We start from the raw sequence: 24,737 nt of genomic DNA, 5'->3' as shown, positions 1-24,737 counted from the left end.
CCTGTAGCCCCTGAATTAATTAATCTGCCTTCTGTCTTTATAGAGTCTTCTATTCTGGAAATTTCATATAAATGTAATCACACAATATTTGGCATTTTGTATGTGGCTTCTTTTACTATTGTGATGTTTTCAAGGTTCATCCATGTGGTAGTATGAATCAGTACTTTATTCGTTTCCATGGCTGAGTAATATTTCATTGTGTGGGTAAACAACATTTTATTTATCCAATCATTAGGCTGATGGACATTTGTGTTGTTTCTACCTTTTGGCTATTCTGAATAATGCTGTTGTGAATATTTTTCTACAGGTTTTTGTGTAAAGATATGTTTTCAATTCTTGCTATATCAGATGATAACTTCATGTTTAACATTTTGAGGAACGTTCATATGGTTTTCCCAGATAAGGTGATGGCACCCCACTCCAGTACTCTTGCCTGGAAAATTCCATGGACAGAGGAGCCTGGTGGGCTGCAGTCCATGGGGTCGCGAAGAGTCAGACACAACTGAAGCGACTTAGCAGCAGCAGAAGTAGCATACAGTTTTCCAAAGTGCCTGTATCATTTTTATAATATCACCAGCAGTGTATGAGCCTTCTAATTTCAACATGTCCTTGTCTGTTGTTTTGACTTTAGCCATCTAGTTGTCTCAGCACCATTTGTTGAAAAAGCTATTCTTTCCCCCATTAAATTGTACTGACAATTGACCATAAATGTAAAGGTTTTTTTATGGACTCTCACTTCTGTTGCATTCATATATATATGTATGTGTGCATGTATGTATATGTATATATATATATAGTCAGCAAAAACAAGATCTGGAGATGATGTCCTAATTGCAAAATACATTAAACTGAAGAAAGTAGGGAAAACCATTAGGCCATTCAGGTATGACCTAAATCAAAACCCTTATGATTATACAGTGGAGGTGACAAATAGCTTAAAGAGATTAGATATGATAGACAGAGTGCCTGAAGAACTACGGACAAAGGTCTATATCATTGTACAGGAGGAAGTGACCAAAACCATCCCCCCAAAAAAGAAATGCAAGAATGCAAAGTGGTTGTCTGAGGAGGCTTTCCACACAGCTCAGCAAAGAAGAGAAGCAAAAAGCAAAGGAGAAAAGGAAATATATACCCAACTGAATGCAGAGTTCCAAAGAATAGCAAGGAGAGATAAGAAGGCATTTCTAAGTGAACAATGCAAACAAGTGGAGGAAAACAATAGAATAGGAAAGACTAGAGATCTCTTCAAGAAAATTGGAGATATCAAGGGAACATTTCATGCAAGGATGGGCATGATAAAAGACAGAAACAGTGAGGACCTAACAGAAGCAGAAGAGGTTAAGAAGAGGTGGCAAGAATACACAGAAAAGGTCTTAATGATTGAGATAACCACGATGGTGTGGTTACTCACCTAGAGCCTGACTTCCTAGAGTCAGAAGTCAAGTGGCCCTTAGGAAGCATTACTACAAACAAGGCTAGTGGAGGTGACAAAATTCCAGCTGAGCTATTTCAAATCCTAGAAGATGATGCTGTGAAAGTGCTTCACTCAGTATGCCAGCAAATTTGGAAAACTCAACAGTGGCCACAGGACTGGAAAAGGTCAGTTTTCATTCCAATCCCAAAGAAGAGCAATGCCAAAGAATGTACAAGTTATTGTACAATTGCACTCATTTCTCATGCTAGTAAGATTATGTTCACAGTCCTTCAAGCTAGGCTTCAGCAGTATGTGAACCACGAACTTTCATAGGTACAACTGGGTTTATAAAAGACAGAGGAACAGACGTCAAATTGCCAGCATTCGTTGGATCATAAAGAAAGCAGGGGAGTTTCAGGAAAACAGCTACTTCTGCTTCATTGACTACACTAAAGCCTTTGATTGTGTGAATCATAACAAACTGTGGGAAATTCTTAAAGAGATGGGAATACCAGACCACCTTAATTGTCTCCTGAGAAACCTTTATATGGGCCAAGAAGCAACAGTTAGAACCTTACATGGAACATCAGACTGGTTCAAAATAAGGAAAGGAGTATGAGAAGGGTGTATATTGTCACCCTGTTCATTTAACTTATAGGCAGAGTACATCATGTGGAATGCTAGGCTGGATGAATCACAAGCTGGAATCAAGACTGCTGGGAGAAATAATAACAACCTCAGATATGCAGATGATAATACTCTAATAGCAGAAGCTGAAAAGAAACTAAAGAGCCTCTTGATGAAAGTGAAAGAGGAGAGTGAAAAAGCTGGCTTGAAACTCAACATTCAAAAAACTAAGATCATGGCATCCGGCCCATCACTTCATGACAAATAGAAGGGGGAAAAGTGGAAACAGTGACAGCTTTTATTTTCTTGAGCTCCAAAATCACTGTGGATGGTGACTTCAGCCATAAAATTAAAAGACACTTACTCCTTGGAAGGAAAGTTATGACCAATCTAGATAGCATATTAAAAAGCAGAGACATTACTTTGCCAACAAAGGTCTGTCTAGTCAAGGCTATGGTTTTTCCAGTGGTCATGTATGGATGTGAGAGTTGGACTGTGAAGAAAGCTGAGCACTGAAGAATTAATGCTTTTGAAGAATCAGAAGCATCAATCAAAATTTTGAAGAGCTGAAGAATATGCTATCTAGATTGGTCATAACTTTCCTTCCAACTTTTCCTTCCTTCATTTCATGGCTGCAGTCACCATCTGCAGTGATTTTGGAGATGGTCAACACCAAAATCAGATTGATTATATTCTTTGCAGCCAAATATGGAGAAGCTCTATACAGTCAGCAAAAACAAGACCAGGAGCTGACTGTGGCTCAGATCATGAAATCTTTATTGCCAAATTCAGACTTAAATTGAAGAAAGTAGGGAAAACCACTAGACCATTCAGGTATGACCTAAATCAAATCCCTTATGATTATACAGTGAAAGTGAGAAATAGATTTAAGGGACTAGATCTGATAGATAGAGTGCCTGATGAACTATGGACAGAGGTTTGTGACATTGTACAGGAGACAGGGATCAAGACCATCCCCATGGAAAAGAAATGCAAAAAAGTAAAATGGCTGTCTAGGGAGGCCTTACAAATAGCCGTGAAAAGAAGAGAAGTGAAAAGCAAAGGAGAAAAGAAAAGATATAATAAGCACCTGAATGCAGAGTTCCAAAGAATAGCAAGGAGAGATAAGAAAGTCTTCCTTGGAGATCAATGCAAGGAAATAAAGGAAAACAACAGAATGGGAAAGACTAGAGATCTCTTCAAGAAAATTAGGGGTACCAAGGGAACATTTCGTGCAAAGAAAGCTAAGCACCAAAGAATTAATTCTTTGGAACTGTGGTGTTGGAGAAGACTCTTGAGAGTCCCTCAGACTGCAAGGAGATCAAACCAGTCAATCCTAAAGTAAATCAGTCCTGAATAGTCATTGGGAGGACTGATGCTTAAGCTGAAGCTCCAATACTTTGGCCACCTGATGAAAAGAGAGCTGACTCATTAGAAAAGACCCTGATGCTGGGACAGATTGAGGTCAGGAGGAGAAAGGGGTGACAGAGTATGAGATGGTTGGATGGCATCCAGACTCAATGGACAAGAGTTTGAGCAAACTCTGTGAGATAGAGAAGGACATGGGAGCCTGGCATGCTGCAGTCCATGGGGTGGCAAAGAATTGGACACAACTTACCCACTGAACAACAAAGAATGTATATATGTCTATATGCCTATCCTTATGCTAGTACCACATTATCTTAGTATAGTTTCTTATATTACTATAGTTTTTGAATATTTGAAATCAGAAATATTGAGTACTCTTATTTTGTTCTTTCTTTTTAAGATTGTTTTAGCTATTCTATGCCCCTTGCCTTTTCATATAAATTTTAGGATTTGCTCAATGATTTTTGTGAAAAATCCAACTGGAATTTTGATAGGGATTGTATTGCATCTCTAGATTACTATCTTAACAATGCTAAGTCTTCTGATGCATGAACCTGGAATGTGTTTCCATTTATTTATATCTTCTTTAGTTACTTTCAACAATATTTTGTACTTTTCAACTTACAAGTCTTATACTTCTTTTGTTAAATTTAATTCTAAATGTTTTATCTTTTATGATGCTATTGTAAATGAAATTTTCTTAATTTCATTTTCAGATTGTTCATAGCTAGGGTACAGAAATACACTTTTTTGTATATTGATTTTATATCTGGCCATCTAACTGAATATATGTGTCTCTGTGTGTGTATTTTAGACAGATAAATTGCTCAGGAAGTGTGTTACAAATAATAATCATTGGCTCTTGGGTAATAGCAGAAGAAATAACACAAGTCATTTGTATTGTTGAATGGCAATTCACTGTATGGATATAACCACTCCACCACTCATCCCCTGTAATGAATGCAGAGTGTGTAATATATCTGTAAAATTTGTTTGGGTCCTGATGAATTGACAGTCTAAGTGAAGGGTAAAGAGCTTATCAGTGCCTGAAACTCAGAATTATAGTTCACAATATGCAGTAAAAAGTGAAAGCAAAATCCTTTCCAATTCTTTCATGTTTCACTCCAGTTTCTTTGAATTCCTTCACATTTTGCTTCAGTAAAAGCAAACGTTAATGAGAGTACAGTCATCTTGGTCAGCTGAAAGCTATTTTAGATGCAGTTCCCCTTCACATTCTAGACAGCATATTGAAAAGCAGAGACATCACTTTGCTGACAAAGGTCTGTATAATCAAAGCTATGGTTTTTCCAGTAGTCATCTATAGATGTGAGAGTTGGACCGTAAAGCAGGCTGAGTGCTGAAGAATTGATACTTTCGAATTGTGGTGCTGGAGATTTTTGAGACTCCCTTGGACTGCAAGGAGATCAAACCAGTCAATTCTAAAGGAAATCAACCCTGAATACTCATTGGAAAGACTGATGCTACCTATGTGAAGAGCTGACTCGTTGGAAAAGACCCTGATGCTGGGAAAGATTGAGGGCAGAAGAAGGTGACAGAGGATGAGATGGTTGGATGGCATTATCAACTCAATGGGCATGAATTTGGGCTTTGGGAGATAGGGAAGGACAGGGAAGCCTGGCGTGCTGCAGTTCATGGGGTTGCAAAGAGTTGGACACGACTGAGTGACTGAACAACAACCCTTTCCATTCTAATTTCCCCCATAACTTCTCCCTCTTTAGATGACATACAATAGACATTAATCCTATTATAGAGAAGTTGTATGGCATGGAAGTTAAGGGTGTGAGCTCTGGAGTCAGACTGCCTTGATTTAAATTCCATTTATGCCATGTATATTTGCTATTTGACCTTAGAGGTAACTTACCTTTATGTCTCTTGGCCTCAGTTGCCCCATACAAAGATGGGATGATTTTAATGCCTTACTTGGAGGAGTTTTATGAAGATTGTATATATAGAGTATTTAGAATTTACACTGTTCATGAGCAATAAATGCTACCATGTCCTTAATATTACATGTCAGTCAGTTGTCACATGAGGAAACAGAGATAGCTATCTCCAGCCTGTGAAGATTAAAAATAAGCAACTTATGTCATTTTAAACTTGGAGCATATGCATTCTCTTGGCCTATTGGGGGAGGGGATTCCTAAGAGATTTTCTTTTTAAAAATTGGTGACATCAAGAGGAAAGCATCCAGAGGAGATGGTGAAGAATACCAAGAAAGCAGAGAAGAGAAATAGGAAAGAAAAGATAGTTAGAAGGAGAAGAAACCAAGGAAGCCAATGAGAAAAAAGTAAGTAGTTCACAAGAAAGTGTATAACAAGAATAAGGTTCATCAAGATAGGGGAGAGAAAGAGAGAGAGAGACCTTGTAATACAGAGCTAAGAGCTTTAATGAAATTTAACAGAAAAGAAATCTTTGTTTGAAAGGAAGAGACTGACTATATTTAGTACTAGGTAGGATGTTAGTTCTGAAAATAAACTGCTCCCAGAACCGAATGTAATCTTCTGTGGTGTTGTCACCTGCAACAGGCTGGTCACCCTGGTAGGGAAGTTTGGAACCTGGACATGTCGGCTACTTTGGAGCTCCTGACAATCACAAGGACTTGCCCCACTTTGTCTCTTTACCCCCTTTTAAAACATATGATAAACGTAGAGAAAAAAGTTACATAGTTGAAGAAAGTGAAGTGTATGTTGGCATATATGTGGGTCAGTGAAGTGTCCTGCTAAGTACCAGAATCTAAACACTATGTGTTGTTGTTGTTGTTCAGTCGCTAAGTCATGTCTGACTCTCTGCAACACCATGGCCTGCAGCACCCCAGGCTTCCCTGTCCTTCACTATCTCCCAGAGTTTGCTCAAACTCACGACCGTTGAGTCGGTGATGCCATCCAATCATCTCATCCTCTGCCACTCTCTTCTCCTTTTGCCTTCAGTCTTTCCCTTTTGCCATGTGGCCAGATGCTTGACACAATATTCACCACCTCCACAGTATACTTTTGGTAGATGAATGTGGATACAAGGGCCCAGTAGGAAGTATGATAAGCCATATAAAAAGATATACTTGAAGCACACTATAAACTGCATCAAGGTAAATCCTGCGAAGATGCCATGTGTGTGCAACTTAGGGAGTTCACATAGAACATGCAGAAAGGCAAAGATCAGAATACATTAGGAAAAGACAGAAATTTAATGTACATTTGAGTATGCACACACACACACACACACACACACACACACACACAGGTTGTTCTGGGAAAATATAGGTGACACTTTTCACTGAAATGGAAACAAAAACAGGAGAAAAAGGAATTTTGATGGAATAAAATATAACTAGAGTTCAAAATTCTAACTTTCAATTCTATCTTCTAATCACTTTATCACTTCCACTCTTATTCCTGTCTTATCTGGACTTCTGCAATAGCCTCCTAACTGTTCTCCCTGCTTTCACCCTAAGCCCCTCTCCCAAATATATATTCCATAGGTAAGCTGGAGAGATGCTTTTAAAATTATGAGTCAGACTCTGTTACTCCTGTATATAATACCTTCTCAACATGTGAAAGGCTGCACATGCTCCAGCCCTCTGCTATCTTTCTAGTTTCATTTGCTACCAGCATCTCTTTACTCCTGCCACTCTAGGCATGCTGATATCCTTGCTTTTCCTAGAACATGCCAAGAACATTCTAGCATCAGGGATTTGCATTTACTCTTCCCTCTATGCGGGATATGCTCTCCTCATATAGCTGAATTGTTTGCTATCACTTTATTCAAGACTCAGTTCAAATGTCACCTAATGAAAGAGACTTTCATAACCTTTCCATAACCACCATACATAAAATAATAACCATCCTTACCTTCAATTATATTTTATGGATAAAAGAACATGATTGATGGAGTTGTCTGATAGGCTATTAGATATGTGGGTTTAGAGTTCAGCTAGAAGATCTGGACCAGAGATGTAGACTTGGGAGTTTCCAACACTTCAGGCAAGGAAAACAGTCCAGAGGGAAGAGAAAGCATGGTACAATCAAGGACCATGTTGGGCTTTTTGAAAATGCAGATTCTCTGGGTCTCACCCAAGATCTCTTGAATAAGAATCTCTGGAGGTGAAGCTTATTTCGATTCCTGATTCATAGCCACTTTTAAGCTCAAAACCCATGTATAATATTATCTAGATTACCATTTAGATATTACATGTGTACCTTAAATGCAACATACTCAAATCTTATTTTTTAATGTTCCCTCTATATCTCAGTAATTTGCACAATGCCATATCTAATAATTCATTAAGTATTTTTTATTCTATATTCTACCTATCAGGCTTCCCTGGTGGCTCAGAGACCCAGGTTTGAACCCTAGGTAGGGAAGATAACTTGGAGAAGGGAATGGCTACCCACTCCAGTATTCTTGCTTGGAGAATCCAATGAACAGAGAATCCTGGTAGGCTACAGTCCATGGGGTTGCAAAGAGCCAGACACGACTAAGCGAATAAGTGGATAAACACACCCACATTCTACCTATCATCCACTTTTCTTCATGTACACTGTCCTTACCTGGATTCAGTCCACAATCATGTCTCATTTGATTTAGTGACAGATTTTATCACAGTTTATGTGTTTACATGTCCATTTACTCTACTAGACTGTAAATAATGAGAGGATAAGACCACTAATTTATTCATTCAACCCATATGTAGTGAGGACCTACTACATGGCATGTTGTCACATTCATCTCTGTATCGATCAAGTATATTGCCTGACATTAACTAGGTGCTCACTATGTTTGTTTTATTGAATTACGTTGAAACTTACTATGTTATAGATGAGAAAAATAGAGCCTAGAGATGAAAAATGACCTGCCAAACAGCAGGTGAGAATACTGGAGTTTACATTTCCTTACTCAATCCAGTTTTCTTTTCCCCAGGACCATATTGTCTCTCCCTCCTACCTCTCCATAAGTTGTTTTTCTCTCTCTGACTTTTCTGTATAATTGTCTCATGGTGATATTGCTCCTATACTTGTTTGTCAGCTTCAGTGGAAAAGAAAATAATTATGACCATCCCTATAAGTTTCATGGTTAAGAATTTCAGTTTACTTGGCATTGCTTACTTATTCTGGCCTTCATCACGTTGAATCAGGATGAAGATAGGTCAGCTTTTCATCTGGCACTTCTAAAGAGCTCCCCTTGATTCTGGTCGAGTGTGGATAGAGCTGGTTTCATACAGGACTTGCAAGTTCTCAATAGGTTTGAGCTGTATTCTGGAAAAAGAGAATGAGGAAAGGTCTTTCAGAATTTGTGCAGAGCAGATGTTTTGTGCAAATAAAATAAGAGAGAATGTGTTATAGGCTGAGAAAACTTCTTATTTGATTGGGTTTATGGATTAAGACTCTGATAATGATTATGACATCATATGCGAACCCATGGACTGTAGCCTACCAGGCTCCTCCATCCATGGGGTTTTTCAGACAAGAATACTGGAGTGGGTTGCCATTTCCTTCTTCAGGAGATCTTCCTGACCCAGGGATTGAACCCGGGTCTCCTGCATTGTAGGCAGATGCTTTACCGTCTGAGCCACCAGAGAAGTCATGATAATGATAATCATATGATAATGATAATGGCATCACTGACTCAATGGACATGAGTTTGGGTAAACTCCCAGAGTTGGTGATGGACAGGGAGGCCTGGTGTGCTGCAGTCCATGGGGTCGCAAAGAGTTGGACATGACTGAGCAACTGAACTCAACTGACTGAATGATTATTTTAGGCACTCTATTGGACTGTCATACAAAGTTTTTTAGATATAATGTATTTCACTCACTACAATTATTTGTCAAAGTTGAATTGTTTCCATTATTTTTTAAAGGTGATATAGTTGCTTTACACCCCTTAATGGATCACAGCCTTGTCGTGGTGAAGGGGTTTGTGTAACTCAGTGAAGCTGTGAGCCTTGCTGTTCAGGGCCAACCAAGTCAGACAGGTCACTGCGAGGCATCCTGACACTTCACAGAACTCCTAGTGAAGAGTTCTGACAAAACATGGTCCACTGAAGGAGGAAATGGCAAACTACTCCAGTATTCTTGCCTCGAGAACTCCATGGGCAATAGGAAAAGGTTAAAAGATATGACACTGGAAGATGAGCCCCCCAGGTCAGAAAGTGTCCACTATGCTACTGGGCAAGAGCAGAGGGCAATTACTAATGACTCCAGAAAGAATGAAGAGGCCGGGCCAAAGCCAAAACGACACTCAGTAGTGGATGTGTCTGGTGGTGAAAGTAAAATGTGAAGTGGTAAATAACAATATTGCATAGGAGCCAGGAAGGTTAGGTCCATGAATCAAGGTAAATTGAACGTGGTCAAGCAGGAGATGGCAAGGTTGAACATCGACATCTTAGGAATCAATAAACAAAATGGACTACGGGAATGGGTGAATTTAATTCAGATGACCATTATATCTACTAGTGTGGGCAAGAATCCCTTAGAAGAAAGCCCATACTCCTACTATGAGGAGTAGCCCTCATAGTCAACAAAAGAGTCCAAAATGCAGTACTTGGGTGTAGTCTCAAAAACTACAGAATGATCTTGGTTCCTTTCCAAGGAAAACCACTCAACATCACAGTAATCCAACCCTATGCCCCAAGCACTGATGCCAAAGAAGCTGAAGTTGACACATTCTATGAAGACCTACATGATTTTCTAGAAGAAATTTTTTTCTTGGGTTCCAAAATCACTATGGATGGTGGCTGAAGCTTGTTCCTTGTAAGGAAAGCTATGACAAATCTAGACAATATATTCAAAAGAAAATACATAATTTTGCCAACAAAGGTCCGTGTAGTCAAGGTATGATTTTTCCAGGAGTCGTGTAGGGATGTGAGAGCTGGAAATAAAGAAGGCCAAATGCTGAAGAATTGATGCTTTCGAATTGTGGTGCTGGAGATGACTCTTGAGAGTCTCTTGGACAGCAAGGAGATCAAACCCGTCAAACCTAAAGGAAATAAACCCTGAATATTAATTGGAAGGACTGATGCCGAAGCTGAAGCTCCAGTATTTTGGCCACCTGTTTCAAAGAGCCAACTCATTGGAAAAGACTCTGATGCTGGGGAAAATTGAGGGCAGGAGGAGAAGGGGGTGACTGAGGAGGAGATGGTTGGATGGCATCACCGACCCAATGGACATGAATTTGGGCAAACTCCAGAAGATAGTAAAGGACAGGGAAGCCTAGCATGTTGCAGTCCAAGTAGTCACAAAGAGTTGGATACAACTTAGTGACTGAACAACAACAAAAGTTGCTTTACAATGTTGTGTTGGTTTCTGCTGTACAATGAAGTGAATCAGCTATATGTATACATATACCCCCTTCCTTTGGACCTGTTTCCCTTCCACCTCCCCTCAATCCACCTTTCTCAGTCATTACAGAATGCCAAGCTGAGTTCCCTTGCTAGATAGCAGCTTCCCACTAGCTACCTATTTTATACATGGTAGTGTATGTATCGGAGAAGGCAATGGCGCCCCACTCCAGTACTCTTGCCTGGAAAATCCCATGGACGGAGGAGCCTGGTAGGCTGCAGTCCATGGGGTCACTGAGGGTCGGACACCACTGAGTGACTTCACTTTCACTTTTCACTTTCATGCATTGGAGAAGGAAATGGCAACCCACTCCAGTGTTCTTGCCTGGAGAACCCCAGGGATGGCGGAGCCTGGTGGGCTGCCATCTATGAGGTCGCACAGAGTCAAACACGACTGAAGTGACTTAGCAGCAGTGTATATATGTCAAAGTTACTCTCCTAATTCATCCCCACCCCTCACCCTTGTTCACATGTCCATTCACCATGTCTGCATCTCTATTCCTGCCTGCAAATAGCTTCATCTGTACTGTTTTTCTAGATTCCACATATATGTTAATATATGATATTTATTTTTCTCTTTCTGACTTAACCTCACTCGGTATGACAGACCCTAGGTCCATCTAGGTCTCTACAAATGACCTAATTTTGTTCCTTTTCATGGCTGAGTAATATTCCATTGTATATATGTACCACATCTTCTTTATCCATTCCTCTGTTGATGGACCTCTAGGCTGCTTCCATGTCCTGGCTATTGTAAACAGTGCTGCAGTGAATGTGGAAGCACATGTATGTTTTTGAATTATGGTTTTCTTGGGGTGTATGCCCAGGAGTGGGATTGCTGGGTCATATGGTAGTTCTATTTTTAGTTTTTTAAGGAACCTCCATACTGTTCTTCATAGTGGCTATACCAATTTACATTTCCACCAACAGCATAGGAGTGTTCCTTTTCTCCACATCCTCTCCAGCATTTATTGTTTGCAGATTTTTTGATGATTACCATTTTGACTGGTGTGAGGTAATACCTCATTCTAGTTTTAATCTGCATTTCTCTAGTAATTAGTGATATTGAGCATCTTCTCATGTGCCTCTTGGCCATTTGTGTCTTCTTTGGAGAAATGTCTTTTTAGGTCTTCCACCATGTTTTGATTGGGTTGTTTCTTTCTCTGTCTTATTTATTTATTTTTTGGGGGGATATTGAGCTGCATGAGATGTTTGTGTATTTTGGAGATTAACACCTTGTCAGTTGTTTCATTTGCAAATATGTTCTCCCATTCTGATGGTTTTCATTTCATCTTGCTTATGGTTTTCTTTGCTGTGCAAAAGTGTTAAAGTTTAATTAAGTCCTATTTGTTTAGTTTTAGTTTCATTACTCTAGGAGGTGAATCAAAAAAGATCTGCAATAATTGCTGCAATTTATGTCAAAGAGTTTTCTTCTTATATTTTTCTCTAGGGGTTTTATAGTGTCCAGCCTTGTATTTAGGCCTTTAATCCATTTTGAGTTTATTCAGACTGTCTTTTCTCCATTGTATATTCTTACCTCCTTTGTCATAGATTAGGTGACCATAGGTGGGTGGCTTTATCTCTGGACTTTACTTGCTATAATTTAATAAAATCTAAATAAGCTCAGTACATTTACAAATATGAATAAAATATGTAGGTGGCACCTTCTAGAGAAAATTTCTGCTCCTAACTTCTTCAGGTTATGAGTATAGGGGAACCTCTTAGGGCAGTTCATAAACATGTTGCTTTCACACCTTTGTATCTTTGTTCATTCTGTTATCTCTGCTTGCAATGATTTTCTTGCCACTTTATTTTTTAATTGAACAATAATTGCTTTACAGAGTTTTGTTGTTTTCTGTCAAACATCAACAAGAATCAGCCATAGGTACACCCATGTCCTCTCCCTCCCATCTCCGTCCCCATCCAACCCTTGTGGATTGTAACAGATTTTAAATTATTCTCTTATTTATTAAATATTTTCTGAGCATCTACTCTATGCCAGACATTATGCTAAGTTTGAGAGATTCAGTGATGTTTCTTTTTGCAGGCCATCCTCTTGGCTTTTGTACATGCTATTCCCTCTGGCTGTAATGGCTGTCTCATCCATTAAATTTATAGTTAAACATTATCTTTTTAAGGAAGCGTTCCATAGCCTCCATAATACTGGATTAGGTGTGTTTCTTCTCTGCTCCCTATCATAGCACTTACCATCCTTTATTACATTTGTCTATTTGGTATCTTTCCTACTGAATTATGAGTCACTTGAGAGCAGGAATTCATTTATTAATTATATATTAATTAATATATAGCATTTGTCATTGTTGTTCGTGGCTCAGTTGTGTCCAACTCTCTGAGACCCCATGGACTGCAGCAGGCCAGGCCTCCCTGTCCATCACCAATTCCTGGAGTTTACTCAAACTCATGTCCATTGAGTCAGTGATGCCATCCAACCAACTCATCCTCTGTCATCCCCTTCTTCTCCCACCTTCAATCTTTCCCAGCATCAGGGTCTTTTCCAATGAGTTGGCTCTTTGCATCAGGAAGTCAAAGTACTAGAGCTTCAGCATCAGTTCTTCCAATGAATATTCAGGGTTGATTTCTTTTAGGATTGACTCATTTTATCTCCTTGCTGTCCAAGGGACTCTCAAGAGTCTTCTCCAGCACTACTGTTAAAAAACATCAGTTCTTCAGTGCTCAGCCTTCTTTATATATATAGCATAATATCTTCATTAACAATATAGTTAATACATTTATTTTAAATATTAATTCATTACTATATCTATATAGTAGATCCTATATATAAAGTCCTATAATAAAGCAACAATGAAAACAGCTGAGATGATTTAAACTTCTCACCTTTTAGGTGAGTCACTCATTATCTAAGTGCTTGTGATTCAAAAACTAAATTTTCTTCCCTTATGGAGTTGACATTCAAGTGGTTGGGAGAGATGTTTACTCTGTGTCAGACACTGTTCTAAGAATTTTACATGTTTTAATCCATTTAATTCTCACAACAACCCTATGAGATATATTTATAAATTGTACCAATTTTACAAATGAGAAACCAAGGCCCAAAGTTATTAAGTAACTTGGTCAAGGTTACACAACTGGCGAGTTGCAGACCAGAGATTTGATTTAGATCAACCCACTCCGGAACTTAGAATCTTAATCGCTAGACCATGAAACCCTCTCATCTACAAATCTCTTCAAGGACTTTTGCTCTAAGCATTCTAAATTACTTGGTATCCCTGAATATTCTGTGTTGTTATATATTCTGTTGCCTTTGACTATTTTGTTCACTCTTCCTGAAATGCCTCCTTAACTCATATCCTGTAGACCTTAGCCTAGAAATCATTCACTTTAGAAAAATCCTTGCTTAATCATCTCTCTCCCCAAAACGCCAGTTAGGTATCCGTCCTCTTCTTTATCATCCTTAATTATAATGTCTTGTCTCCCATTCTAGAAAGTAATTTCTTTTAATGTAAACAAAATGTTTATCATATTTTTCTTTGCTGATACATCCCCACCCCAGGGCCTGGCACATTATTCACACAATTAGTGCTTACTGAATGAATAAATGACTTTTGGAAACATATATGAATATTTTTATTTGTGCTTTAGGCTCTTATGTTTCTAAATTACTTGTAGTTTCATTTTTTTGATAAGATATCAGGACAGTACAATTTTTTAATAGAAATCAACATTGGGGCATTACAAAATTCACTATGTGATACCTGACAACTTATTTTACAAACTTGTTAGATTCAGGGTATTTCAGAAGATATACTTTCTTAGCTCTTTTGTTAATATTGTGCTTTTCAGGAAATATGTTTTGACAGATTCATTGAGTTGTCCAAGACCATACAGCTAGCTAGTGACAGTGTTGGGCCTAGAAGCGAACACAGGTCTGCTATTTCCCAATCTCATGCCTTTTTTCTTTTTATAGACACCTTACTGACCTTAATTTGGTTCCAGTGGAATTTGGAGATACTATCTCAGCACAGGTCTACTCATCTATTCTAAAAGGAAGTGATTTTCAAAAAATAAATAACTAATGTTAAAGTACACCAGACAAAGCACTCCCCGCTCCAAATATTGTCCTTATTGCTATGTTTTAGAAATCTCCAATTATAGTTTTATAGTGAATTAACCACATCTTTTCACACTTTATAGCAACTATTTGTTCAGATTATTTGTAATATGAGAGTTCATTCAAAAAAGTTTTTGAAAGAAGGAAGAGTATATCTAACAGAGTATACTGAATAATGAGGACAGGACATAGTTAGAAGTGTTGTATAAGTTACAAATATAAAAATAAATTAGGGTATCAGTAAAAACTACCATAGGGCTTTAGAGCACAAAGGAGCTTTAATCGTCAGAGAAGGAGTCACAGAGGAATTAAGACCTGAAGGTAGAAAATGAATATATATAATCTATGTGGAGGATACATATGAAAAGCTGGACTAGGGGTAGCCATGTGAATTTATATCTGAAAAGAGTGAAACATTCAACTTGTCTTATGTTAAGATATGTTGAGGAGAGAAGTGGAATGTATATAGTTGGAGAATAACTTGATTGACAGGCAAAGTAATTTAGACTTAATGCTCTAGGAATTAGAAATAAGTTTTTGAACAAAAGCATAGAGTGTGACAATAAGCCACATTTAAGGAAGATATATTTGGCACATATCTGTTCAACTGTAAAGCTGGACTTAAAAAAAGGCTTCAAATTAAAATAATATCTTGCCTATCCTACAGGATACATTAGTGAGAACAACTTCTAAATACTCATATCTACTGCTCTTTGAACACTTAGCTATGCCAGACACATGACAAAACTTTTAAATGCAAGAGTCTGTTTAATCTATAGGAAACAGCACAATCTTGTGAAGTAGGAAATACTGTTATCTCTACTTTAAAGATGAAGAAACAGGGTCCGGAGAGGTGAATTGATTTTCCCAAAGTCAGATAGCTCACAAATTGAGGAGCAAAAATGTGAACTCTGATCTGTTCGACCTGAATCTAGTTAGTACAGCTATTGCACGTAGCTGACATGCAGTAAATAACTGTTTAGTAAATGGATGAATGAACATATCTGGAAATCTATCCTTTTCTGCTGATGAATCTATGTATTTATTAGTTTAATGGTTTTTGTGATCTTGATAAGTATAGGTCAATGTTAAAAGTAAGGAAGAGGGTTGAACTACAAAAGAGAAGAATTTACACAGGAAAATGTCTTCACTGGAATTTCTGATTGGGTAGAGATGTGGATTTGGTTAGAAATGTGTGTATCAAAAAAAAAAGAAAAGAAATGTGTGTATCTATTTATATATATACACACACATAAACTCATATATATGTATGTATGCGTGCACACACACACATACATACACATGAACGGAACAGTTTGGAGAACCTTTGACACTGCTACGTGCACATGCAGACCCACACGATTTCTTTTGTTTTCTTAACCCTCCTGAGAGGGTATAAATAATGTCAGAGCTTAGAAGGGACTTTAGCAATTTCCCAATCAGATACCCTCATGTAAATGTAGAGATTGAGGCACTAGAGGGGAAAGTAAATTGCAAAGGTCACACAAGGAGTTAGAGTAAGATTAAGAATTTGAGTTTCCTAACTCACAGTTTGTTTTACTCTGAACTGTCGCCATTCACCATCTCAATTTTATAGATGGGGTAACCAAAGTATCCTAAGAATGTCGATGGTCAAGCTCCTGCTACTTGTCCATTGAAGCAGGACTTGAAATCAGATCTATTTTAAATATGAGGCTTGTTTTCATTCAAGTGCTTCTGTCTGCATGCCCAGGAGGAAGACATTTTCCTATTGAATTAAATATGCACTGAGGATCATTTCCAGGAAGCTTTGTCCTTCACTTGAAGAGAAAATGGCCAAAACGTCATTATTTTCTGGAGCCTGGCAGTCCCAAGGAGGCCCCCTGAAGGCAGGAATTTGGTCTTCCTTATTGAATCCACAATACCAAGCACAAAAGATGGCACTGATAAATATTTGCTGGATATATAACATACTCAACCCAGAAAGGGAAAGGAATGGTTCCTCAATGGATGATGGATGGATAATCATTATCAGTGCTCAAAAAATGGAAACGAATGTGCAAAAGAGGTGGGAGAGACCCTGAAACAAAGGGGAAGTGCAGTCTCTCCAGCTGAAGCTGTGATCACTCAATCAGGGCTGAAAGGTTTGATAGGACCGCAATTGGCAGAGATATTAAATGAGGACTCCTTAAAATTGTTCCTCTCCGCCCCACCCCCACTCCCCTTTAAATCCTGTTTCAGTCATTACCCAGGGACCGGATACAGAAATTCCTATGGGGAGTTCTAATGGGTCGATTCAATTTCAGCTGGGATGACGCCACTTAGGCAAGCATTAAGAGCTATAGCTCCGGGAAAGCAAATGGGGGGGGGGCGGTGGAGGCTGGGGAGTGGGGAGGGGCGGAGAGAGAGGCTCTAACAAGGAGCATTAAATCTCTCCCCTCCCATCCTCCCGTATAACCCATTCACAAGACCTCGAGAAAATGTCTACATTCACAAAACAGCGGGCTCGCTGAGCAAGCTGCACACACACTGCGATCTCATCCCCCCTTCCTCCCGCCTCCAACCACGCCGCCGCTCATCTCTCTGCGGACGCTCTACCCACACCCCCGAAGCTACACAAATCATCGGACCCTAGCGGTATCTCCTGCTCTGTCGAGAGACCCCGGGTCTCCCACCGCAGTTGCTGCGGCTTCGGTTCAGCTGTCAGATGGGAAGGGAGACCGAGGCGGAGGCATCAGGGGAGGAGGAGGAGGGAAGAGAGAGGAGGGAAGGGGGAGGGGCGGGGGAGGGGAAGAGAAGGGGAAGGAAAAGGCTGGAGGAGGGGAAAAAAGGAGGAGGAGGAGGAGAAGGAGGAGGAGAAAGAGGCGGGGGAGGACGGGGAGGAGAAATAGGAGGAGGAGAAAGGAGGAGGTGAACAACTTACCCTGCTGAGCTTTCTTTGGGGAATACGTGCATCAGGATTGAGATCTGCATGGAAAATCTACACAAAGTATCTGCCACTACAAGTCCGACTCTCCTCCTCAGCACCACCGTCTCTCTCTCTTTTCCCCTTCCTCCCTTTCCCTTTTCTGTGCTGTGTCAGAAAGCCCGAGACAGAACTATCTCTGTTTCTGGCTCCACTGCCAGGGAAGGAGTTTTCATTCAGACTTTCCGAAAAGAGGTGGAGAAACCTAAAGACTCGGGAGAAGAAGAGGTCCTTTGAGCCAGATGGACCATGAGTTCGGCTTCTCTCAGCATGGCTCAGACCTTGCTTCAAGGTAAGCTGAGCGATGAGCTCCTCAAGACCTCAGAATCCTTTCTATGCAATGCACAGATTGCCATTCATTCCCGTCATCGTGCATGTGTGTGTCTCTCTGTGTATGTGTGTGTGTGTGTGTGTGTGTGAGAGAGAGAGAGCGAGCGAGCGTGTCTGTGCACGCGCACAAGCTCAAGCGCATGGGTGAAATAAAATGAAAACCGTTCAACAGAGATTTCAATGAAACAGCCCCTTGCAGAAAACTATCCATGTTAGACATGGCTAAATCGAAAGGGAACTTCGAAATCACTCTTCCTACAGCCCCGATGTCAATGGAATTTCTAGGCTGTTGACCTTAAGGTGAATTGTGGGGCTTGCCTAAGCCCTGGGTAGCGCAGCCTAACCACCCAAGCTGAGAACGTAGGGGGAACCCGTGCTGAGGCCAGTCTGGCTGCCCAGCGGGCATCCTGTCAGTGCAGGGCTAGTCTCCGATTGGCTCACAAGTCTGGGCTGTGCATCGCTCAGATTTCATCACATCACCTTGCTCTGGGTAGAAATGGCGCAAGCTGACACGGCATAACCCCCTACTTACATTGAGTCAGAACAAGGATTTAGAAACCTTTGGATCCAGGCCGGGGTGTATGTGCACATGTCTCTGTGTGGCATATGGAAATTTTGTCCACAGTGAGAATCTGTCAGCATATCTGGTTAGCCAGTAGACGTTCGATAGGACCTAGGGCCGTGGTGCACACTCCTTTCCATTTGTCTAATGATCACTGCCACTAGCCTCAGTATGCTGCAAACCCATGTTTGATAAATGGAAAACAGACCTTGAACTCTTAAATGGAAAATCTATCTTGAAATGCAAACTATTGTTGCTTTTCTGGGTGCATTAAAGCGTCACTGTAATATAATTTGGCTATACCAGGTATTAAATCATGTTCCCAACAAGTCAGCTGCATACATACATACAGGTAAGGCACAGGCTAGCTTTTTATCCCCAAAGAAGTATTAATCCTGTTCCCTAAACGTCTAAATAAAAATTTCTAAGACTTTGGTGTACCATTCTATCCATTTTGGCCTTTTGTTTGTGTTCTGTTTTAGGTCTCTCTAGCTGAGAAACAATCTAGTTAGTGAGTGATCTGGGTGACTTGGAGTCAGAGTTGAGAAGTTGAGTTAGTGGGGAAGTAAAGAACCTGAGGGAAAGGGCACTAATTCTTCATGAAAGACTTCTGAGGCAGAGGAATACAACCAGCAAACCCAGCATAAAAATTTAGAGCATAAGGACAAGAAAGGACTTTTCAAACCTTCCTTTAATACCCCTCCTCATTTTGCAGATGAAGAAACAGGCCTGGAACAGAAGTCACTTGCCCACAGTCACCCAGAACTCAGTTTCCTGTCTCTTATAAAAGAATTTGGGGCTTAAAGAAAGATTCCTACTTCTTAAATGAAGAACTAGCATTTTCTTCAGGATTAGAAGTCTGTGAATTCACTTGATATTACAAGTTTTCCTTGTAATATCACTACACTAAAACACCCCATCTTTAAAAAGGCAAGCTCTTACAACTGCAAGACTCTCTGGTTGGAAATAAACTGCTGTGTGTCTTAATGAAACTGAAGGTAATGAATAGGACTAGGGTAGCAAAGTGACAAGTTAAGAGTTAAATGTGGTGAGAACCTGGCAGCTCCAACAAGATGTATGTGGTAGGAGGGAGGCCCACTCAGTGGCTGAGAGGTTAGTAATGTAAACTATATACAACTTGGTATTTGTCAGGGGGGAGTGCTTTGATAGAGATGCAAATGCTTTTGCACAGAGAGGGATTTTGAGAGAGCAGACTTTGGAACAGTAGAACTAAGAAAACACAGAAAGCCATAGCAGAAATCCCCCCTGTGTTTGCTTTCGGTTATTCTGAGAACGAGTGTATATAACAGCAGAGCACAGGAAAAAAAAAAGCAACACACCCCAGAGCCGTTACACAGTAAGGTACAAAACAGCATTGAACCCATAGGAACAGGAGAAAACAGGAGCCAGCCTTCTCTTCTCCCTTCTTCCTTGAAATTGAGCTTGAGTCATACCATATCAGAAAGGATTTATCACCCAAATCAAAAGCCTCTTAAAGGGGTTAGCATAGAAGAGCTTTAACTAGGAAAGTTTGCAACTTTAGTCTCAACATGGCAGCTTTTCAGTTCCAGGGAGAAAATACATTTTTTCTTTCATTAACAAACAGCATTTCTTGAATGAATTTAGCTTTCGAGTACCCACGTTCGCATAAGAAAAGACATTTCTGTTTAGGTTGAACATAGCAAATTTCAGGGCTACAGAAACACTGTTGAGAAAGCTATGAGCACCTGGCCAGAGGGACCGAGATGGGAGTGGGTTTACAATGCATCATTCATTACTGCAGAGGCACTACGTGACAGAAATCACTAGATCCCATCCATGTGCAGCCAAGACTTGTAATCACCTTGGCTCCTACTTCATAATATGTGATATGTATATTCTCTCTCTCACTTCATAGAATATGGAATTGACCTGCAACACAGTCCGTTGCTTCACTGTTGCTGCTCACAATGAATGGCCCTTTAATGAGTGGGTTTCTGAATCCTAAACATGCAGGCAGTAGTAGTAGTTTTTCATCTAATCTGTGGGCTGCAGCAGTCCTCCTGTCTATTTGTTTCTCCACTCCACCCCGCCCCCACTTACCTTCCCCTCCAGTATCTATTTCAGTTCATCCTGTTAGCCAGATCGGATTCAGCACATCCGGAATGGCAAACAATTTATTGTCATGCAATACTGGTTTATCCTCCTCAATACCCTGATTTTACCCAGGTCCTACTGCCCACCATATTGCAGATCTTCCACTCTTCATTCTCAGAAAGATTTTATAGAGCAGGAAGAAACCGTCTGAGTTCATCTTGTCAATCCCCTTATCTGGAAGCAAGACAGTAGTAGTTCATCATCCCAGACTGATGCCCAAAGCTTCCTTTAATCACCCAACCAAGTATCTGAACTCTCCAGTCTTGTAGCAGTCTAATCAATATCCAAATACACTCTCTTAACCTAAACACCGTATACTCTTTTGCTGCCAAGATAGAATCCCCTCATGGTTCTGAGTCATTTCTATTATGACCTAAATTCCTCCAAGCTTAGCTTCCAACCTTCTGGGCAAATCTCTGAGATATCTAGTAACATCCTTGGAATCCCATATGATTATCTCCTGTAATGTTAAGACCTTGAATGCTTTCCTTTGAGTTATTGATCCTTGGAATTTCCAGTATGTTCAAATCTAGTTTCCTTTGGGAAATCAGTGACTCTAAAATGCATCCAGCGTATGCATTATTCTTTATACAGTGTAAAGGGCTTGAAAGGCCCCACACATTATTTATCTCATCAATGGGGAATACATTTATTTCTTATACAGTTGTCAAAAGACTCTTCCCAATCCAAGACTCTTAGATCCACACACTCTGCAAGCTGGCTGAACACTGTGTCTTTGTTTATTTGGGTGTTCAAATGAAAACTACCTATTCCTTTCTAATGCTGGGACTGTGAGTCTTAACGAAAGTACAGCAAAGGTAGAGGTGTAAGACTTCAGGGGGGCTGTGAGTCCAACCCATTTTGCTTTTGAATGCCCTGGTAAACAAGGGCATGTTGCCCAGTTTACCCTCAAGGGCTGAAGATGTAGAAGGTATGAAGAGAATTCTTTTGTCAAATTGTATAGTTATATAATTACAGACCATAGTGGGGCAGAGTCCTTCAAAATCACCTAGGCCACCCCTATAATTATATAGATAGTGGAACTGAGGCCCAAAAGAAGTAAGTGATTTGACAAAGGTTGCATATTTGAGTCTTAGAATCTCCATAGTGTTTATCTTCATTTTCTTATGCTGTATTGAGTAACACTGAAACAAGTAGCTAAAAAATGAAATTATAGTCAGACTGGTTTTTTGATGTGATGTGGCAGAAAAGTTATTTTTAACCAAACTAAATCTTCTTTTTAAAAAATGAGCAGATGCAAATTCAACTAAATAGGTTTGCTTTGGGATATAACCTCAAAAGGCAATGAATCCGATTGTATTATTAGCCACTGAGTCCTATATGAGTTACATCTTTTTTTTTCCTTGCTATTGAGCTTTGGGCACATTTCAGTGTCATGCTTGCTTGCTTATGGAAACCTAATCAAGCACTATCCTCTGTCACTTGTTCCTTTCTATTACTCATTCAAGCTTTCCATCCCATATAGTAGTGTGAGTAATTGATCTCTTTTGAGGAGTGCTGAAATCTGATGGATTTCAAATATATACTTTATTCATGCTAGTGTTTCCTAGGTCCTAATGTCTCCAAGATGAGTCTTAGATTTTTGTTTAGGTTTCCTTTTTAGGCTGTTCAGTCTTCCAGATGGTGCAAAACAATAATCTATGGTTGGAACAGTATTTTCCTCATGGTCATCATTATCAGTACCAGGCTCAATCGAATCAGGAGAGAATATATTTTCCAGATATTCAGCTTAGGTTAAATTTTGTATAAAAGCATTGCTGTTCTTTAAGAAAGCCAGTTTATTATATAAGGTAAAGATAGAGAAAAGCAGTCCAAGCAGATTCTGCCTAATAAATCCCATCAGTATAGACTTGACTTAGGGTCGTAATAAGAACAATTACAGGTGATATTTGAATTAATTCAGGTCTCTTCTTTTATGGCTCCCCATCACTAGGGTTACTCCTGCGTATACAAAAGTTTGATTCTGGAGTCATGCTGCCATTTAAAAGAATTACTTCCTCAATAAATTAAAGCAGCTTATGAAGTGAGGAGAACTGCAAGATGATTAGTCTTGGATTTTTTTATATTCTTAGGAAGACTTTTTCCCCATTATTCTATAGATAGTCTATTTTCTGCCCTCTGTGTCTTTGCCATATCTCTGCTATTAATATTATTGGGTCTTGCTTGCTTGCCTATATTCATTGAATCACAGTGTCCTTTATCATTTGTTTATTTATGCTTATAAATTTCATTGAAAAGAAAGCTTTGATGTATATATATATATATTGGGTTGGCCAAAAAATTCATTTCGGTTTTTCTATAAAATCTCAAAATGTGACCTTTGCATTTGATAGTTTTATTAGAATTTTGATGCTCAAGGCCTAGATTTTTCAGTTAGGAAACATCTGAATGAGCTAACTGCTCCTATGACTCTAGTAATATGATGAAATACAAAAGGAATCCACAATCAGATCTTTGCTCCCAATGTGCTTTATAGTCTGAATGAGAAGACCAGACATGCCTGTAAAAAAAAATAGATGAGGTCAATTACAGAATCAGGGAGTAACATAAAGACTAAAGTGATTTAAGGTAGTGCTGGGGACAGGGGCTTGAGCTTTGTTGGTTTCCTGCAAGGTACTCATGCCTATGTGTTCTTATTTATTGTTTTTATTCTTTCTCTCCTAGGATTTTCTGATGTGCCCTAAGACCCATGTAACTATAAGGGCTCTTTATCACCATAAGTGCCAGCCTGACCCAAAACCACTCACAACTCAAGAATCGAGGCAAAATGGATGCTGCAGTGACAGATGATTTCCAACAAATTCTGCCCATTGAACAGCTGCGCTCTACTCATGCTAGCAATGATTATGTGGACCGTCCTCCAGTTCCCTGTAAACAGGCCCTCTCCAGTCCTTCCCTTATCGTGCAAACCCACAAATCTGATTGGTCCCTGGCTACCATGCCCACTGCTCTGCCCCGCAGTCTCAGCCAGTGCCATCAGTTGCAGCCCTTGCCTCAGCATTTGAGCCAGTCTAGCATTGCCAGCTCAATGTCCCATAGTACCACTGCCTCTGATCAAAGGCTCTTGGCCAGCATTACGCCCTCACCTTCAGGCCAGTCCATCATCCGAACCCAGCCTGGAACCGGAGCCCACCCAAAGGCTGATGGTGCTCTGAAAGGAGAAGCTGAGCACTCTGCCGTGCACCCCAGTGAGCACCTCTTCATCTGTGAGGAGTGTGGGCGCTGCAAGTGTGTCCTCTGTACAGCAGCTCGCCCTCTCCCCGCTTGCTGGCTATGCAACCAGCGTTGCCTTTGCTCTGCTGAGAGCCTCTTAGATTATGGCACTTGTCTCTGCTGTGTTAAGGGCCTCTTCTACCACTGTTCCACTGACGATGAAGACAACTGCGCCGATGAGCCTTGCTCCTGTGGGCCTGGCTCTTGCTTCGTCCGCTGGGCAGCCATGAGCCTCATCTCCCTCTTCTTACCCTGCCTGTGCTGCTACCTGCCTACCCGTGGATGCCTCCATCTGTGCCAGCAGGGCTATGATAGTCTCAGGCGACCAGGCTGCCGTTGTAAGAGGCACACCAACACTGTGTGCAGAAAAATCTCTTCTGGTAGTGCGCCCTTCCCCAAGGCCCAGGAAAAGTCTGTATGACCTTCCTACCAAGGGGATCCAGAGCTTTCTCCTAGCCCCTGTCAGTAAAGCATAGGCCTCATCTTTGAAGAAGGGGATGAGGAGGAAAGTAGCCAAAATTAGGGCTCACCAGTTTTGTTCCTGCAGTGTCAGGGGAATGGTCAAGTACATCCTGGCGCAGGATGCCTTGTTCTTTCTCACAGTATCTATCCCACTCCCCTTAAATCTTTTTATACCCTACCATCTCAGCCTTTATGGCTGTCATGGCCAATTCAGGTG

At 40.2% G+C, this 24,737-nt stretch overlaps 1 protein-coding gene across 1 annotated transcript in view; it reads left to right on the top strand.

The window, feature by feature from the left end:
• Positions 1 to 24,479, top strand: part of SPRY3 (sprouty RTK signaling antagonist 3) — a 118,305-nt gene extending 93,826 nt beyond the window's left edge. Inside the window, exons 2-3 of the mRNA XM_055563416.1 lie at positions 17,914 to 18,088; positions 23,510 to 24,479. Of these exons, the coding sequence (XP_055419391.1) occupies positions 23,613 to 24,479 (867 nt within the window). The 5' untranslated portion in view covers positions 17,914 to 18,088; positions 23,510 to 23,612. The remainder of the gene's footprint in view (positions 1 to 17,913; positions 18,089 to 23,509) is intronic.
• Positions 24,480 to 24,737: the final 258 nt, after the last annotated feature.

The sequence above is a fragment of the Bubalus kerabau genome, chromosome X (assembly GCF_029407905.1).
Source record: "Bubalus kerabau isolate K-KA32 ecotype Philippines breed swamp buffalo chromosome X, PCC_UOA_SB_1v2, whole genome shotgun sequence".
NCBI classification, from domain to species: Eukaryota; Metazoa; Chordata; class Mammalia; order Artiodactyla; family Bovidae; genus Bubalus; species Bubalus kerabau.
The sequence above is the reverse complement of the archived record's forward strand: the minus strand, read 5'-3'. Positions and strand labels throughout refer to the sequence as shown.